General features: G+C 42.9%; 1 protein-coding gene across 1 annotated transcript; it reads left to right on the forward strand.

Moving 5' to 3' along the window:
* Positions 1–7,683: 7,683 nt before the first annotated feature.
* On the forward strand, positions 7,684–10,174 carry htr7 (5-hydroxytryptamine receptor 7). Its single transcript, XM_029521384.1, has 2 exons — positions 7,684–8,150; positions 9,286–10,174. The coding sequence occupies exons 1-2, from the start codon at positions 7,684–7,686 to the stop codon at positions 10,172–10,174; spliced, it is 1,356 nt and encodes a 451-aa protein (XP_029377244.1).
* Positions 10,175–20,281: the final 10,107 nt, after the last annotated feature.

A 20,281-nucleotide genomic window follows, 5' to 3' on the forward strand; every position in this document is an offset into this window, starting at 1 on the left:
ATTGTTCCTAAAAGAAGAATTGCTGGAGGCAATACCAGCTCAATACCAGCTCACATCGGGCAAGGGGCAGGGTACACCCTGGACAGGTCAACAGTCCATCACAGAGCCAACACACAGAGACAGACAGAGACCAACAACCACTTACACTGACGGAAAATGTATGACAAATGACCAATTAACCCAAACATGATGTCTTTGGACAGTGGGAGGAAACCTACGCAGGCACAGAGACAACATGCAAACTCTGGACAGAAAGCACCCACGACCTTCTTATTGTGGGGTGACAGCACGAACCACTACACCACCGTGCCACCTTTCCATATACAATTATAAATGTTAGTTAGCCATTATTTATGGTTAGATCTGGTGCAGTCTATGATGATGTCTGGAGTTGATTCTCAATGGATATGGTCAAGTCTGACCAAATCTTTAATTAACCAGTAGAATAGACATAATGATTAACATGTGAGTCAGTTACCTGCTAACTCAATAAGCAGGTTTATAATGTATAAGGTTAGCCTCAATGATATAATGGTAACATTGTTAGTGTTAGCACGCTATATTAAAATGTCAAAGGCTAAGATTCTGGTTAATTTAAAATGGAAGCTGTCTTTAATTCAAGTGTTAAAGACAGCTCATCTAATTCAATTCACTGGGATTCCTCCTTTTGGATACATGAACATCTTGAGATAACTTCATATTGCAACCTCCAAAAATTTTCCCAGATATTTCATGACCCATTGACTGTGTCAGATGGTAAAAGTAGAGGTTGTCTGGGACAAACAAGATGGAACTTAAATTAAACATTATAAAATAAAACAACAACAAAGAAATATGAACTGTGTTGCCAGGCTGCACTCTTCAATAAAAACATGTGTTGGGGTTTTAATTTTTTCTAATTACTCCCAAGACTGTAATATTTATGAAAAAAATAAAATAAAATTCTGATTGCATGACAGGAACGCATTCACCTTCACAAACATAGATTTTAATGTGTTTGGTTAAAAATATGTGCATGATGGTAGAAGATGATGAATATTCAGTCATGTTTATATTCATATATTCATCAGCCTCATCCACCTTCTCCTATCAGGCTCATTGATAGGGTGATGAAAATGAAATGAATGAAATTACCACAGATGGTGTATTAAAAGGTCATTATACAAAGTCTGAGCAACTCTATTAAGAACTGGCCATGAATATAAAGGCTTGATTAAGTGAGGTGTGAGAGTGATGAACATGATTGCAAACTTGATAGGTTTTTACTCTGTTACATCCCAACATGAAATTCATAAGCAATTAATCAGGTTCTTGCAAAGATGGCAATCAAGCAAGAAGTATTCTTCTAAAGTTGTTCTGAGCCCTGTTCAAGATAAATGTGTTAGATTTAAACTTTAACTGAACACTATAAAATGGGAGGTGGGATGGTGCAAGTTAAAAAAGGTTCAATGTAAAGACCGCCAAGATAAAAATATTTTTAAATAGATAATTTCCATAAGAAGCAGCAAGCAAAAAAATTGAACGGTGAAAATAAATATAGACAATATGGTGCATAATGTATGCAAATGCTTTCTTGTTTGTTGTAATGTCAGCTCTTCATGGCACCGTCTGGGGGGGGGGGGTTGCACTGTATGTGGATTGCATGCAATTTTTTTTTACCTGCCCTGTTCATCAGCTGGCACAGGCAGTATGAATGCTCCTGGTGCCTTGTTGTGCTGAAACAGTTTTATACTCCTCCTGTCACCATTTGCATTTAACTTTATTGGCAATGGTATTTTTTTGCTGGTAAAGCTACCGGGCTGTGGATAGAAAGAATGTGAATGTAAATATGTGTGTCTATATGTAAGCTACAGTTTGTCATTGGGTGCTGTGGGTAGCTGACTGTAGCTAATGTGGGGGGCATGCATGTCATGAGCCAGCAGGGCACACCCTAGAGCAACCTCTAGAGCACAGGCAGACCCAGGGCAACCCAACCCCGGAGACAGCCCCAGGTCCAACCCACGCAAGGATACATAGAACACTGGAGCAGTGGCCCCCACCTGGAGGCAGCCCACAGAGGGACAAAGGAACCAAAAGATACCACAGGCGCTAAGCCTAGGGGCCTAGACCCAGCCAGGACCCCAGCAAGAGCCCCACCACACACCGGTGAGGCTGACACTGGAACCCACCACAGCAACCAGGCCCACCGCCCCTGGACAGACCTGCCCTCCCACTCCCCCATCCATCCTGCCCCACCCCCCAAAGAAAAAAAAAAAGAAGCACCTCCACCCAAACAGGGGCTGAGCTCTTGTCAGACACGGATGTAGTCCAGGGTAACTAGGCCCAGTACGACCACCTCCCAACCATGTTGGAAGGCAGACCACATTCCCAAACCCAGGAATGCCGAACGGACCCCCAGGTACGGATCGAAGCCCCCCTTCAGAGCCCCAGCCCCCTGGTGCAGACAGTGACAGGGCAGCAATGGGCCCAGGCCCCACCCCAGCTGCCTCCCCAATCCCAACATGGGTGTAGGGTGCATGTTGTGTATGGGAGTGTAGACATGATGGTGTGGATGACTAGGATGCAATTAAAATTGGGGGAGGCAGGCTTGGCATGGGAACCCTGTCGTTTGCAGGCTGCAGTCTCCCAATACACTCCCATGCACTCCCCCAGGCCCTTGATGCCCCCCACCCTGACCAAAGCAGCCCCAGGAGGCAGCAATGCAGAGCCTGCCAGCCCAGCAAGCCACTGGAAACGGAAGTAAGCCAGAATGAAAGCCACCTTCCCCAGGGCCAGAGACATGAGGGCCAGCCTCCCCCTATTGAACTGCATGATGCATTTAATGCCAGATCTGTTCAAACTCTACCAATCATTTTTTTTTTCCAAGCATACATTCTACCCATGGAAATGTGGCCTAATATGCTAAAGGTGCTTAGGTTCTTCTTGGATTTCCAATTAATCAGGATGGTCTTTTTTGCAATACTTAGGGCAATAAGGAGTTGTGTAGAGTTGTACAAAGCAATCTGGAGATAGCAATCTGGAGAGCTAGTTCGGAAAACCGTTTGTTTGTGTGAGGCCCATCTTGAACATGTTTTGTCCTGTAAAGTGTGTTCTGTGTAGAACCTTGTAATTTATTAATTGTAGGTTTCTATTTCGAGTATTTTTGAACGTGTTTGAACAGATTTTTATCCAAAAGTTAGGGTCTGGGTTGATCAACAGATCTTTCTCCCATTTGGAGGTAGAAACAGAGATTTTTAGATCTGTTATAGACTGTATAAAGCAAATTTTAGACAGTAGTTTAGGCTCTGAAAGCTGTAGAAATCTATTATTTTGGCAGAAGCTCTAAATCTAATTGGCTAGGTCAAACCATGCCTGAATTAGAGCCGAAGATATTTCAGAAATTTGTTTTTGTTAATACCATATTTTGCTGTGATTTCATTATATATGAATTTGTTGTCTTGGAGGATATGCTTTAAATGTTTAATCAACCCATGCTGAAAAATTTACAGATTTTTTATTATGCCATTATGTCAGGATTGTTCCAGATACACGAGCTTGCAAGAGGTGTTGGAGAACCTATTCCTTCTGAGGAATTCCCACCAAGCTGTGAGGGTGTTGCTGACGCTAATACACTTGAAGCAGCTGTGAAACTTGATAGTAGGACTGATAAAGGGCAGATCAGAGATTTGGATTTCTTTGCAAAATGTTTGTTCAATATCAAGTCACACTTGGTCTAACGAGTTTGGCTTGATCCATTTTACTAGATATTGTAATCTATTGGCCTAGTAGTAATTGTGAAAGTTTGGTAATTCCAAACCACTATGGTCTTCACTTATTTGGAAAGACTTTAAGCTTATACATGGTGGTTTGAAGATATTAGAGTCTAGTGACTTGAACCAGGTTGGGGGGGTTGGGTTAGAACCATCAATAAAACATAGTTAATTTTTGGCAAGATCATCATTTTCACTGTGAGGTCATGTTCTATTTCTGTAATTAGGATGGTGTGGTTCAGAAAGTTTGGTGGGAATGTTGATACCAAGGTAGCTAATGTTTCCTGGCCGTGGTGGGGCGGCTAACATACTCTGGAAATCTGAGTTTATGGGTAGTACTCCAATTAGTAGAGTAGTCAGAGATGGTTGAGAATTTGTCAATGAGTGCTATTGTTTCAGGGAGAGACGTTTGTGCATTTTGTAGGAAAAGTTATACATCATCAGCATAAAGACTTATTTTATGGTTTACATTTGCTGTGCTAATTCCCTTAATATTTTTGTTTTGCCAAACTGCTGCTGCGAGTGGCTCTATAAATACAGCAAAAAGGGAGACGTCTGATAGTTTGCTCTGACACAGGCACTGGGAGAGCTATACAATACTTTGATCCAGTTCACAAAGTTATCTCTGAACCCAAACTTTTGTAATGTGGTGAGGAGAAAATTCCAATTTACCCTATCAAATGCTTTTTCTGTGTCAAGGGAGTCTATTATGGCATCTTTGCTCTTACTGTTACAAAGATCTATCAGGTTAATAAGTCTGCAGTTGTTGTTAGTAGAGTGTCGGCCTTTAATAAACCCAGTTTGGTCAGGATGTATTATGAGCATCTAGAGCCTTGCAAATAAGTGCTATTGGACAATAACTTGATGAGAGTGCAGGGTCTTTGTCCGGTTGAAGGAGAGGGCTAATATTTGAATAGTTCATGTTGGGTGGAAGGGTTGAGGTTTCATTTCTGTTAACATTCAGTAAAAACTGAGTGCAAACTCTGGCCAGAACCCTTTGTGGTTTAGTTTTTTTTTTGTTTTTTTTTTTGTGAGTGTCAGAGTGATTGGTGCGTGGCTGCTGATAGCAATCTTGGTGTCAGAGACATCCTTTACTAATTAAAAAGTGGTCTAAACGGGAATAAGAGTGGTGAACTGGCGAGTAGTAGGTGTATTCCTTCAGTGTGCGGTGATGTGAGATCCAAGCATCGCAAAGACCAAAATCACTCATACTGCATTATTATCTCGGATGATCAGTAGTTGCGCTGACTAACTGCCCTACTGAGTCTGTCTTGTGGGTTGAATACCAGGTTGAAGTCCCCTCCTATTATAAGTGCTGTGTCTGAGTGGGCTGAAAGAGCTATGAAGAAGAAGGGGACATCAACGTTTGGACCATTTATACTTGCAATAGATACCTCTGTGTTGTGTGTGGATATGCCAACTATTATAAACCTACAATCATGTTTTGTTGATTAGAATGGCCATGCCTCTTTTTTTGGTGTTATGTCTAGCAGTCTATGTGTGCGGAAACTGTAATGAGCTTAATATATGATATCCTGCTTTGGGCAGATGGGTTTCATGTGGTAGAACAATGTCTGCTGGTAATTTGTGTAGGTGTGTTAAAATTTTAGCCATTTTTCACATGAGCTGATTTCAAGTGACAAACCGTTTGTTCATGAGTAGACTAATCTACTGAGTGTAAATTGTCATAAGTGAGTGAATGAGTAAAGTGTACCTGTGTGTGTGTGTGTGTGTAGCAGTGCAGAGAGGAAGAGAGTGTGTGTGGCCATTGTAACTTCCCATTATGTAATTGCACTGTGAACCATAAAGTGTAACAGAAAACAACAACAGGAAAAACAACTGGGTGACATAAATACACATGTATTTACGGCATGTGATGTGTGTTCATATATTTTTACATGATTAACACTCGTGTGAAAGAAAGAATGAATGAGAGAAATTGATGTTCCCTTCATCCATTATATTAACCATACTAATACCATACCTAGGTGAATCTGGGGAGTCCGGTGAGCCTCAGGTGGAGAGAAGAGACAGCTGTTGTGGGCCTAACTAGATGAAACACCAGTGAAAGGAAATTCCCACCTGATGACTCCAAAGCAGCAGTTACTGTTTTCATGAAGCCCTCCAAAGAGATTTGTCAAACTGGTTGCTGGGATTTTCTTTTATTTAGCCTCAATGGCAACTGATGCTGACAGATCTGACCTAACATACGAACTGCATTTCATTTCATCCCAAAAGTGGGAGACTTGGCTTCTCAGGTCCTTCCAGACCAAATGCACTGCATATGTTTACAAAGCTGATTTTGTATCTGTTGTTTACGGAAGACACATTATCTCCTAATTACGAGATCTTTTCTCGTAATCTCTTAATTTCTTGTAACTACGAGATAGTGTGTCTAATTTTTTTAATCCAGTGAATGCTGTTGTTTAATTATAGCTCTACAAAAATCCTTAAACTGAAAAATTTTAATGGTTGTCATTGGTTGATCTGCCATATCAAGCAAAAAACAAAAAACAAACAAAAAAAACTAAACTACAAGCTAAACAACAAACATTGCACCCTGTTCAATACTTGCGCAAATGTCTTCTCTTGAAAAACACAATTCTGTGGAAATAATGATATACTTTGAAAAAGAGATACAAATATGTTGCTTTTTTCTAATTTTTTTTTTTTTTTTTTACCGAAACTTGTACAGTCAAATACATATACAGTCACAAGATCTGTGGACTTCCATCAGGGACGTCGAAATCTAAAGGGCAACCATGCAATGGGGTTGTACGGCCACATGGGGGCGGTACTGTCCTGCGCTACCCGCCATTAGGATGAAAGGCTCGTACGGGTTCATTATGGAATAATTGGGTTCAGATTAGACAATGACGAAAACGCTTTCAAATGCAGTTTGAGCTCACGTTTTTACCTGTACTTAGGTACATCTGAGCAGCGAGGTGAAGACGAATCACAGATCTTGTCTTAAAACCCATGATTTAATACTGAAATGACGGCAGGCACCTCAGCTTCCTCTGCGAGCCGACATCAACCGAATGAAACCTGGCTTAATAGGTGAGGTGGGGTCATTTTAACAATCTCGTAGCTGTGAATTAAGTGAATTAATTAAAGTTAACTCTAGAACAATTCATTCATATACATACATACATATATACATATCTGCGTTCTTGCGTGATTCCATCATCAGTATTCCTTTCTCTCTCTCTCTCTGTGGTATGTATGTGTGTGTGTGTGTGTGTGTGTGTGAGCGAGAGAGCGTACAGTGTTTTTAATTATGCGCAATTACGCATAATAATTCATGGCCACACTTTGCCTTTGCTCAGAAATTGGCGGAGTACTGAATTGCAACAAAGCGGATGAGGGTTTGTTCTTGCATGTTTCGAATGCATGCTTAGACACACAGTATCCGCCAGCCTATAGGCGGCTCATTACGCCTTTGACGTCACACATCAACTTTTTTTGTGACATACTTGCGCGCACGACGGTTTTTTAAGTTTCAGCTCATGTACACATTGGGCTGGAACATGTGATGCCAAGGTCTACAGATAACAGGAGAATAAAACCGTATTTTATAGGCCAGGTATTTTGGGAATATGCCTGCGGTGCAACACGTGCGTAATGACGAGTGCCCCTGGAAATAGAAGAATTCAGGCTAGGAGTTTATGAGGGAAAATACAGCATGGCAGAGTAGTTCACCCCGAGGGGGCCGAGGAGAGGAACGACTCATTTCTCACATCAATACCGGCACATCTGTGTGCGTCTATGTCACCACCGGACGGGTCTCCAAGTCCATGGATAAAAGAGAACTGGAGGCAGAAGGATGGTTGTTGCAGTGACGAGTAACGGGACCTTCGGCGACGGCAAAATGAGGTCGGCGTTCATGATAGAGGACAGAGTCGGCGGGTTAGATCCAGGGAGCTCCACCAACATGATGATCTCGGAGGCTCTTGCGTCCCGGTTGCTGAAGTTCGCGCGCGGCGCCGCAGAGGCTGCAGCGGCAGCGGCGACTTCTCCGTCCACCTCCAGTCAGCCGCTGGCCATGGAGAATAACGGGACTCGGTGCGGTGAGCAGATCCTGAGTTACGGCCGGGTGGAGAAAGTCCTGATCGGCGGAGTCCTCACCATGCTCACGCTGTCCACAATCTGCGGGAATTTACTGGTGGTCATCTCCGTTTGCTTCGTCAAGAAGCTGCGCCAGCCGTCCAACTACCTGATCGTGTCTCTGGCTGTGGCAGACCTGTCTGTGGCCCTGGCGGTCATGCCCTTCGTCAGTATCACAGACCTAATTGGCGGTCAGTGGATTTTCGGACAGTTCTTCTGTAACGTGTTTATCGCCATGGATGTGATGTGCTGCACCGCGTCCATCATGACTCTGTGCGTCATCAGCATTGACAGGTGAGATAAACTTCTTCGATGGCCCAAAGTTAAGACATTTGTGCCTGATGAGGGGAGTCAGTGGGAATCATTAGATCGGGTTCAATTATGGCACAAACGCGTTTTCAAGTAGGATTTTTTTTTCTCGGTGATCATCGATTTATTTCACCTTTACGCATCGCGTAGAACCAAACCCTCCAGTCTACAAGAACACCCAATTTGTTAACGTCTTCTTTATCATCACTCATCTGATATTCTTTAGAAAAAAGACCCGTTACTCAGTCGGAGTCTGTTTTTGTGCCTGTCATTTGAAACACGAGGCTGATTCATGTCATTTGTATGAGGGAGGCCAGAGCGCACAGTGGCTCAAGGGCACCTCGACAAAAATTGAAGAGACAAAAGAAGCTGAGGTCGGGAGCGAACTTGTGACTTTGGATCTTCCACTTTACAAGATGGAAACTAGATATCGCATAAAGAGGTCGGCATCCAATCAAATTCGATGTTTAGAATTGAAATATTATTAATAGTAAATGAAAACATCACTTAAAACCCACATATGCACTAGATCCTACCAGCACCACCTGCTTCCCTTCCCCTGTCCATCTTTATTCCCCGTATTCACTGAGGTGTAGCACTGCCCTCACTGCCACACAAAGGTCATTCCAGTCAGTAAAGATCAACAAACTAGCTTCCAGGGAGGGCTGGTGATGATCTCATACACACACTGAAATAAGAAAATATTATCTCTTAGACTAAATTTGCATCAATGTCCCTGCTGTGTCAAACTATGAGGACAAATGCAGACAAAGAAAAAAAAAACAAAACACACATGGCAGCATGTTGTGAGTTGTGATATGTTTCTGAGAGCAAGGTTGTGCTGTTCTATTTTTATCTTGTCTATATTTAACACAGAGACGTTTGCTGCTCACATGTGGCCTTTCTCCATCTGGAGCTCTTTATTATTAATAATGAGTAAAAAACAAACCCCACCCAGTTTCCCACCAGGGTGCTGCATATGGCCAACACAGATTGCTAAGCACCTTGGCTCAACAAGCGTGAGGAAAGCATAAGTCATATTTGAACAAGGGAGGTATAGAACCCTGATTTTTACCCTGTTGTTTTCCTCCGGTTCATTCAGAAATATTTCTCTCTGTAGGTATTTGGGTATCACAAAACCCCTGACCTATCCAGTCCGACAAAATGGCTGCTGTATGGCCAAGATGATCCTTTCAGTGTGGCTGCTCTCTGCCTCCATCACCCTCCCCCCTCTATTTGGCTGGGCACAGAACGTCAATGATGGCAGAGTCTGCCTCATCAGTCAGGACTTTGGCTACACCATCTACTCTACAGCCGTGGCATTCTACATCCCCATGTCAGTGATGTTGATCATGTACTACAGGATTTACCGGGCAGCTAAACTCAGTGCAGCTAAACACACTATCACCGGCTTTCCCAGGGAAGGGGAACATGCTGTAGGGGCAGCTCAAAGAGAGGGGAGAGGAGGTCACGATGCCCACCAGCCAGCAGAGTCGGGTGAGACGGGAAGTGTGGAAGGTACAGAGGCTGAGGAGGAGGAGGAGAGCTTGGACTGTGTGGCGGCAGCATTGAAGCTCCAGCGCGAAGTGGAGGAGGAGTGTGGCACACGTGTCTCCCGTCTTCTCAAGACTGGTGAGCACCACCAACGCCGGAAAAGGAAAAATCAGTCCATTTTCAAACGAGAGCAGAAGGCCGCAGCCACTCTGGGCATCGTGGTTGGCGCCTTCACCTTCTGCTGGCTGCCATTTTTCTTGGTGTCCACCGCCAGGCCATTTGTCTGTGGCGTGGAGTGCAGCTGTGTGCCACTCTGGCTGGAGAGGACTCTGCTGTGGCTTGGGTACGCCAACTCCCTCATTAACCCCTTCATTTATGCATTTTTTAATCGTGATCTGAGGACAACTTACAGTAATCTTCTGCGGTGCCGTTACAGGAACATCAATCAGAAGCTGTCGGCAGCTGGCATGCACGAGGCTTTGAAACTGGTTGAGAAGCCAGACACTGATCTTTAAAAGCTGTGGGTCTGCTGTAGACAGAAAAAGACAGCCATGAGGGAACATGCTCAGTGGAACTCAGAGTATGGCACGGACCGACACACTGTCAGACCAGTTATTTTCCTCAATTTGTCTGTTGATTGCAGAGGCAAGTGGAAAAAAAGGCTGTGATTAAATGGATGCACCTGAAAGCACACAGAAGAAGCCTTGGCTGTACATCTTTGGTTATGCAGACTGAGTGTAATGGTGGGGATGTTAAATACACTGGCAATGAATTCAAACTGTGTGAATAGCAGCAGCTGGCTTTCTTGCTCCTCGAAGCATCTGAACTTTCACTGGTGCACGGTGAAGTCCAAATTCTGAAAAGGATGTTCCATGCTGACATCGACCTCACCTGCAAGTGTGAATGGAAATTTTCGAACTAAAGGGACATTTTTCCTGTGGTAGAAAAAAAAAAGACTCCCTGGAGCTGAAGTTTATAATACCACATGTAAATTGCTCAGTGTTCGTAACTATAATGGGGCATTTTTCACCTCTTCTGTTACTTCAGTGAACAATCAATGTAACAAATTGTAGAGTTATTATAAAGTTACAACTGACATGTATAAAGCGTTGCACAAATGTCAAATGTTGTCCTGTGTCAGAGGTCAAAATGGCTTCCTTTGATGATCAGTTGTACTTAATAGGAGTTTACATCTTTTGAGGATGCTTGTTCTGTTTATTTATTTTTTTGTCAGCATCGTTATCTGTTGAATGTACCAAAATTTCCTCCTTTTGCCTCTTACACTTCTACTAGTTCATCTGTATTATTGTCAGGCAGCTATCTGATGAATGAACAAACAAGACTAACAGGTGGGATCTAAAGACCTGAGGAAGAACATGATCACTTGTGAACACGGCTTTGAACACGGCTTTGAACTATGCATCTTGTGTTTTAGATTTGACGCAATGTGTGATGTCCTCTGGGCAATTCAAGCTGACCACGACTCAGTGTACCAATGTCACAAAATACCATGTTACCTAAACAGGGAATCAGTCTTTTCCCAGTCTTCACAATGGCCTACCTTCTTATATACATATATATATATATATATATATATATATATATATATATATATATATATATATATATATATATATTTGCCTTGTTTGAACAACAGCCCAAAATCCAAAGATTTATACTCACAGAAAACAGACAGGAGCAGGTAATTGTCATGTTTCAGTAACAGTTACCACCTGATTTGAGGCGTTCTTGCTTGTTAAATTAGTTAAAACTCCTGAAAACAAATTTTGAATGGTAAACATATTAGTTGGTTGCTTGGATACTGGATTTTTGTCACTGGATTGGGGATCCACAGTGACAGAGGAACAGAGGAAAGAAAAAAATATTCCATATTCATCCAGCTATACACAGCCTAGTTCAGACCAGTTGGTCAGGGCTTTTGGCATGGATGAGGACAGTTACTGTTTTGTTGTGACATCACAAAGAAGTCCTGACAGCTGGTTTTAAAAACTCAGTTTGTGAATACAGCCTTTTGCATTTCTCTGTGGACAGAGATCTTTGATAATTTCAAACTTTTAATATATAACCTAGACCAGATTTATAATAAAACATGGGGGGTCTACCTTTAATTTACGGACCTTCACTGTTTAGCATTTCTCTCTGACCTTGGATTTGATCAACAGATATGCTTGTCAGAAACATTGCATCCACTTTTAATTAAAAATGTTGCCATACTGACTCAGAAATAACAGGACATCACCTTTTCCCAACAGAACCCCACCCAACTCAAATCATTCGGAATAGTAAATGTTCCCAAAATAACCAAAGCTGCTCTGACCTTGGCAGAAAAAATTATTTTCCATGTCCAATCCTGTCACAGTTTACAAGACAAAATAAGTTTTTTGGACAATGAATGAACCATCGAAATAGCTGTCAACCAACTCAGTCATCTTCATCTGCGTTATTCGTATCACAGGGCTGCTGGAGCCAATCCCAGCACACATTGGGCAAGGAGCAGGGTACATCCTGGACAGGTCGCCGTCCATCACAGGGCCAACAGACAACCATTCACACTCATATCCACAGCTACGGTCAATTTAACGTTGCATGTCTGTGGACGGTGGGAGGAAACCCGGGGAGAACCCTGCACAGAAAGGACCCAGGCCAAGAACCGAACCCACAACTTTCTTATTGTGGGGGGACAGCGCTAACCACTATGCCACCGTGATGCCCCGTCAATCAACTCTCCTTTGTTTAATGAGTTCATCTTTACCAACATGAATTAAACATAGGAGCAGCTTTCACCAGTTCATCTTCTGCGATCATTGAGAGCTATATGACACTGATCACAAAGACATAGAGTTCAATGTCTGCGTTCTGGGTCATTAATCATGGGTGAGGCTTGGAGCAGAAATCTGATGTTCATGTATGTTTGGGGTATTTCATTGATGACACATGCGCATCCCACCGAGACTGGCAGACTCAGAGGTTCATTATTGCCATGCACAGGTCCAGCTCTGGGGAAGTGAGCTGGAGCGGTGCCAGTGGGTGCATAGAATTTACAAGCACATTAAGATTAAAGTTAGTTTATTAATAATAATATGTGCAACAACAGGAAAATTATCTTACAGGGTATTTAGTCTCAGTATGACAGCTGGGATGTGCTTGGAGCTATTTCTTGAAGCATTTCTAATAATGTATCATTCATGTGTACAGCAATTAGAGTCAGAGACATTCATGCTTACTTCTTACAAGACTGTAGTGTTGATGCAGTTGTTTGTCATTATATAAAGGTTATGGGATGGACTTTTTACTGTCTGGCCGGTATCAGTACACTGTGTGTTGGTGAAAAATTGTCCTCGTTATCTTTAATATGTGCAACAACTTACTGAGGAGGTTTAAAGGTAGTTGAACTTGACTGTATCCTCCATCCAATAATCCACTGCAGCTGCACTCTGAAAGATATTTTGATATGAAAACACATCCAGTTTCTGAGCCTTAATCGCTGAGTGTTCACTGAGCCATGTTTCATATTGGAAAAATGAAACGTGGCTTTGATCATTGCGTCCATGTTGGACTGAAGAAAGACATACACACTGTCGGCTTTGCTACAAAAAGTTCAGTCAGAGAGAAATGGGACTCTTACTTAAATAATATATTTGGGGTTACAGCTCGAGACTTTTTCTTCAGTAGCTCAGGCTGAAATTGATAAATAGATCATTGCCTGTCATAGTTTGTGGTTCTGAACATTAATGGGCTGAGCCATATAAGTAAAGGAATTAGTTAACCCTTTGGGCTGTGAGCAGAAAAGGTTCACAGCCTATAAACTGCTTTTTCTGGGCTGGGTGCCGTTGTATCGTGACTGTCAAACTATCTATGGCTGCCAGTGGATGTGAGCAGCAGGCGAATGTGTTTCCAAAAGAGCAGCCCAAATGATACAGGAAGCTTCAAATGAAGTAACTGAAATATTCCTGCTGGTGATCATTTTACTTTTAAAGTAAAAAGTAGGAGCGTTGTAATCACTGGAGACAAACACAAGGCTGCACAACATCCAGATAGTTTTCAGGATGAGGCACTGGCTGCATCAATGAGAGGAGACTGAAATAAAGAGGTAAAATTGTATGTAATTGTGGCATTTAGTTGCATTTAAAAGTCATTCTCTCTCGCTTCACTATCTGAAGGGACCAGCCACTACAACCCCCCAGTGGTCTGATTAATGTCTCTGAACAAAACTTAGGCAGGTTTCCCTCTTCTTTACTTGCCACCTGCTCACAGCTGCGTTTCTCCAGATCAAGAGAATTACGAACTTTAAGGTGCAATGAGGACACCAGTTGTAAATATTATTAGGCTCAGTTTTTCAGTTGATGAAAATTCCTCATTCAGTGCATTTTACTGTCTAGTTTTTATTTGATCAATCAAGAGGTCAGAGGTTAAAAAAGGGAACGGTAACACTTGGTTTGAACCAGTAAGATATGGAGGTCACAATTACACAACACAATTTATTTTTCTCCTGTTTTTCATGAGGAGACAAAAGATCAGACTTTTTTCAAGCACACAGAAGATTCTCTGCCTCACAAACATGCACACACTGACGCCAGATTCTGAGTTTGCTGCCATGACATTTATCTGCCGCCATCGCCTCTTGTTACATTGTGAAGTAAATCATCTACCTGTCAATCAAACAGGCCACACACCACACAGTTTTCAACCTTAATAAAATTTAAAAGGACAAGTTATTTAATAGAAATGAAATGATCTGTACGTGTGTAGGACGGTGTGTTCCACTTCCTGCCAATACACAGAGCCACTGTGAAGAGGACCAGACCAACAATCAACAACCTGATCAATTCTGTACGGAAGAGATGTGTCTCTCCACCAAAAAAAAAAAACAAAAACCCAAACATACATATATAAACTAAATCATATTCAGAAGTGCAGAATTTAATAAATATCTTTTCAGGATAAAAGTCCACATTTTAAAGCAGTTTTTTTATTGTGGGTTTGTGGAGAGATGATGTCTCACTAATAGATTTGAATATGGGAAGAAAATCCAGGACAAAGATGCCCTTTTTGTGGGTCTAAAGTCTTTGATCCTTAATTTCCACTCATGCAAATGAGATTAAAAAAACTTTTGCATACTGATTAACATATACAGCAGCTGTCCTCATGGCAGTAATATTCTGGGAGCAGGAAATACTCTTGTGTGACGGTCATGATTTGAATAACATGACATTTTCCTTGTTTTGAATAAACCTGAAATTTAGAAAACGATTAAAAAAAAATTTCTGAGAAAATTTACCTTGTTAACACGTGTAAATAAAAGAGATATTTCTCAAGTGTAAAATCTCTGTTTGCAGCACTGAAATACATTTCATCCTGTATATTCAACATTTAGGACACGAAGGGTCTGAAGTTGTCTACTGGTGATAGTGTAGATAGATTTTTGTGCCAGATGAGGATGTCCTGACTAAAACCAGAAGGAAACTAAACCACACAATTTTTCTAAAGAGGTTGTATCTAAAGACAATGCTCCTCTGATCTTCTACTGCCAGGACCATCATGAGAAAGTCCATGTGTATCGTGTGGAAGACATAAACTGTGCAGATATTTTGATACTGCAGCAAAGGGAGGTGACTCCATTGCTCAGTCAAGACAGTTGGGTTTAATGACCCATAAAACACAACAAGCCAGGCTTTATGGGTCATATCCTCACAGATGCAACCAGTCTCTGACCAATTAAATCACCAGACTTCATGTATAAATAGCCGATGAGGCTGAAAGAAACATTGCTACTACTATAGTGGTGAAACTCATATACTTACTCGAACTGGAGTGTGTTTTATGAATACAATTATAGCTTTGTATGTCCATGTGAAACATCTTCAGTTGCTGTAACAAAACCTCAACATCAACACTGTGGTGAATGCACAACAGATTACGTGAATGGATGATGGCGGCATCCCACTGTTTCCTATGTAAATGTATATTTTAAAGTTTATACAGCTTTATATGAGCAGTTATGTGAAATGACAGAATTTACTCAAGTGGATCATTAAATACAGCAGATGAAAAAGTTTGTTTCATTTGTTTCAGGTGTGAATGCCACGTCTCCTGTGTGAACTTCCAGTTCTCAAACAAGACAGACATTAATAAACACAACTGTCAGCAATAACACAAGATCTTTATAATACATTTAGACAGAAAGAAATACCAAAATAAGGCCAGCACAGAGTCATAGTAGTTAGTGCTGACAACAAGGAGGTCCCCTGTTCGGTTCGCGGCCTGGGGCTTTTCTGTGTGGAGTTGACATGTTCTCTCCGTGTCTCTGTGGGTTTCCTCTAGGTACTCCAGTTTTCTCCCACTGTCCAAAGACATCATGTTTGGGTTAATTGGTAACTCTAAATTGTCCGTAGACTTGAAAACGAATAAGTGGTACAAGATGAATGAATGAACACCAAGGTACTTTTTTCTGATTGAGCTTTGAAAGACTTTGCCTTGACTGACTCCTGATGACAGATCTCTGGCAATGTGGAAAATTTTAAAATACCACTAGTTTGTACGTTTCAGCAACCCACATCACTGCACTGTGTAGGATTAGACATTACAAAGAATAAAACTGGTTAAGCTGAATAAATATAACATGTCTCCCATCTCTATATATCGGTCAACTACCCATCAGTATTGTTCAGTCCCATCTAGTGAGCCAAGACAGCAAGACTTCACATTCACCAAATCCTAATTATCCACAGGAGCAACTCACTGAAACGTTAACTGTCGCTTCTCAATAAAATGAGATTATTTAATGGTCAAGCTTCTACAAAACTACAGACATGACAAAAGGTTGTGGTCCACTGAGACAGGAGGTTTGGGGTTCAGCTTTTTGGCTCCTTATTTGGTCTGAATGGAACCAACTGCCTGTGAGTGCCAATGCTGAACACTTCTCGCCAGCTCCTTCTGGCACACATCTATATTTGCATACAGTCATCTACACATAATGCCAACACACAGGCCACAGGAAAAGGAACTGATGAGCAAAGAAAAATATGAATACAGACCTCAAGTAAGCATTGAGACGCAGCCCTCAGCTGTGGTTGGGGTGCTGGAGGAGGTCATTCCCTGGAGCTCTCTTATGTGCCATCCATGAATTCTTGCCAGGAACTATATCTGTTAACATCTGGGTTACAGTCAGTAGGTGGCTCAACAAAAGGCAGTATTTCTAAGCTCTGTGTGATCCTCTGGGACTTCAGCGTCTGGGCTTTGCAACAGGAAGGGGGGTCCCTGTGACCACCTGTTAGGATCTTTGAGTTCTTCCAAGGTCTTACCTCTTGTTAGTTCATCTGCAGGATTTTGGCCCATATAATGCCAGGTATAGCTCTCTGTCAGATCCTGTATCTCTGCCGCTCTTGCCCCAACGAACACCTTGAAGTGGCAGGACTGGGATTCGAGCCAGGTAAGCACTGTGGTAGAGTCGGACGACAGTGTGGTGTGAGCCACTTCCAAGGTGAGTTCCTTGGTGAGGAGACTGGCTAGTTGTTCAGCTACACAGTTCCGGGCGTGGGATGGAATGTACACGTTTAGGGGCTCCTCTGGAATGAGCAAGAATTAAAGACAGACAAATCTGGTTCTCTTTCATCTTTGTCATCAGGTAGACCTCAGCTCCATAAGCCTGTTCCAAAGCATCAGCGAAGATGTGCACTTTCTGTATGACAGCCTCGAGGGCAAGGCTGGTGGGCAGGTATGCTTGAGGAAAGGTAAGGAGAGCCAAGAACTCATCCTCGCAGTTGAACCAGGCTTGAAGTAGAGCTGCCGGTAAGTTCAGGTCATCCCAACCTCGCTGCTCCTCCCATTCAGGAGATCATTCAGGAGTCGTCACTCCATACTCTTTAGGAGAGCCATGACTGACTCCTTTGGGGCCTACAATGGGGGCATGGCTGGATGACGTAGAAATGGAGGAGCATACCTCCTCACTATGTTGACACTGATGCAGACTGTCTTGGTGTCCAGCAATGAAACTGCCTGTTGGTCCTGTTGTGCCTGGGTCACTTCTCTTTCTGGTTGGTGAGGTACAATGTCTATCTGCCAGAGCTTCTCGGCATGGCGATACAGCTCGTCCATCTGTGGTGGGAGGAAGGTAAAGAGACACTGGATGGAGTGGTCATGAACATGGAATGGACAGGAGCTTGGAGGGCACATCCCAACCAGGTATGGACCGCTGCTGGACCACCAGGCAGTCCAAGTCTGACTGGTTCTACAGGTGCTATGAGATGTGACTGATCAGTGCCGAGAAGAAGTGATGGCTTGGTATCCTTCAAAGCAGGTATGGGAAGACCACAGAGGTGTTTGTACTTTTTCTGGAGTTACTCTATGGAGTAAGTATTCTGGGCTAGGCTGAGGTGACTAGCTGTGAAGGCACAGTCAATCTGATACTTGACCTTAGGGTTTGCAGCTGGAGAAACATGAAAGGATATCTTATGTCCATGGAGCACCTGGATGTCCTGCTGGACCGTCTGCAGAGGAAGATCTTCAGGGGAACCCTTTATTCCCAGCGATTTGGCTGCAGCTGGTAACAACATGGGCCACTCTGAACCATCATCCATCAGAGCAAAGGTGCTGAGACAACCCCCTTTTTGATGTAGGAGCACTGGAATGACCTTCAACATGTTGGGATCTCTGACCCTATGTTATTTAAATACTTTTATTTTGATAATCATGCTGTTTTAACCTGATATCTGATACCTGATATGAATCACATATTGTTATAATGATTTTATACCCCTTACATGTTTTTATATGAAATATCTATATACAGTATATACAATCATGGGCTTTTTATTATTGAATGAAGGAGATACACTGGTGTTGTGGACTTTGGTTTGTGTCTGTTCTCCTTTCTCATCCACAGAAAACAGGGACCTACAACAGCTGCTAGGGGCTGATCGCAGGAATGGAGCCAAATAATATGAGGAGGAAGTGTGCAACCCGAAGAAGTCACACCCACATACCTCATTTCCTTTGTGTAACCATAACATCGGCTGGATCAGGGAAAGATAGAGCATCAGACTTCGTGAACCGATGCTGGAGTTGTCTGCTGGTCAGGGAAACATAGTCTGGTCCAGAGCTCTGTAAACGATCTCTTTTTAAAGTATATTTTACTGTTAGTGTTCAAATAAAATATATGAAATAGATTTGGACGTCTCCCGCATCCTTCATCAAACGAATGCGTGAGTTCACTTTGGGAACTCAACAAACATAGCCCAGTTGCTGGCTCCAGGTCAGTTGAGGTAAAAGGTGTCAGAGGCAGAGCTAGTCAGGCAGCTCTCTTCCTTCTTAGCAGCCTCCTTATCGCTTGTCTCGGGCCTCAGGTTTATCTAATGAAGGGCTAGGAGGTGTTTCCCTTGACAGATGTGTCAAGGTTTCATCAAACATACACTGAGCTGCTTAATGATTCCGTGCACACCGCCAGCAACGCTTATTAACTTGAATCCACTCCTTGAGCTGCTCTTTAGAGCTTGGCAACATCAATGCACTGACTGAGGGAATGTTCGTCACTCTGGCAGTAGGCAAAATAGGCCTTTCCCATAGGCTTCTTCTTCATGGTATTTGGCTTGGGTGCAGGAACATCCCCAGAAGGTTCTCCGAGGCCGTGTAAGACCGTCACCATCGGTTTCCCAGAGTGAGTATTTGGTCTAGGAGGCAGCCTTTCCCTGTTTGCTTTTGTGCTGATTTGGCTGTTAAAGCTCAGGCACCAGGGCCCATAGCTGAGCCATTCTGACAGATCATGCAGGGTGTGTGAGGTCAATGGTTGCTTGAACCAATAGCAAAGGAAGTCAGTTAGCTCTCTGTTCTGCTTGAAGCTTGGTCAGGAGACAAGCTACGTGAGAACTGCAATTGAGTACAATCTTTCCCTCTGGGCCTAAGGTCTTGAGTAAACCCACTAAGTATTGGATCTAAAGAGAGAACTTCTGAAAGGTTGCATGTCTGATTTCCGGAGCTTCTAGGACACAAGCTATCTTCTTTAAAGCTAGTTGATGAGCTTGGCCAAATCTGTCGTGCAGAGCCCTCATTGTGTCGGTGTGGGGGGGTTGGAATTGAGATAAGCATCAGCTATTAGCTTAGCTTCCTCCAGCTTTAAGTGATCCACTAGGATCTGGTATCTGAAAAGTTCTGTAAAGTCCGGTGGGAGTAGAATCTCCAAGGCGAGGCCAATTCTAGCAAACTTGCTGGGGTCTGGCAGAATGAACTTGGGGATTGAGGTTTGGGGCCTCTATACACTAGTTCTGTCACAGAAACCTGTACAGGGTAGTTAGTGGGGTGAGTGTTGGATGCTGCTCTGGCTGCTGTTGGGGGAGGAGCTGATTGTGGCAGTACTGGGAGTATTGAGCCTGTGTAGGCAGGAGAAGGGTGAGAAAGTGGCTGAAGGGGCTGCACTGGAAGATAAGGCATGGTCCCTTGGTTGTGAGGTGAACATAGAGGATGACTTGGCAGGATTTGGGGTATGGTGAGTAAGGTTCTCTCTTCTTGGCCTAGGTTGGGACCACTCATAACTGTAGGGTGGCCATCCTCAGGTGCAGGCCAGGGTGGAGGAGCAGGCCAGTCCTCCACATCTTCCTCCTCCACCTGTA

Source organism: Echeneis naucrates, chromosome 15 (assembly GCF_900963305.1).
Source record: "Echeneis naucrates chromosome 15, fEcheNa1.1, whole genome shotgun sequence".
Taxonomy (NCBI): domain Eukaryota; kingdom Metazoa; phylum Chordata; class Actinopteri; order Carangiformes; family Echeneidae; genus Echeneis; species Echeneis naucrates.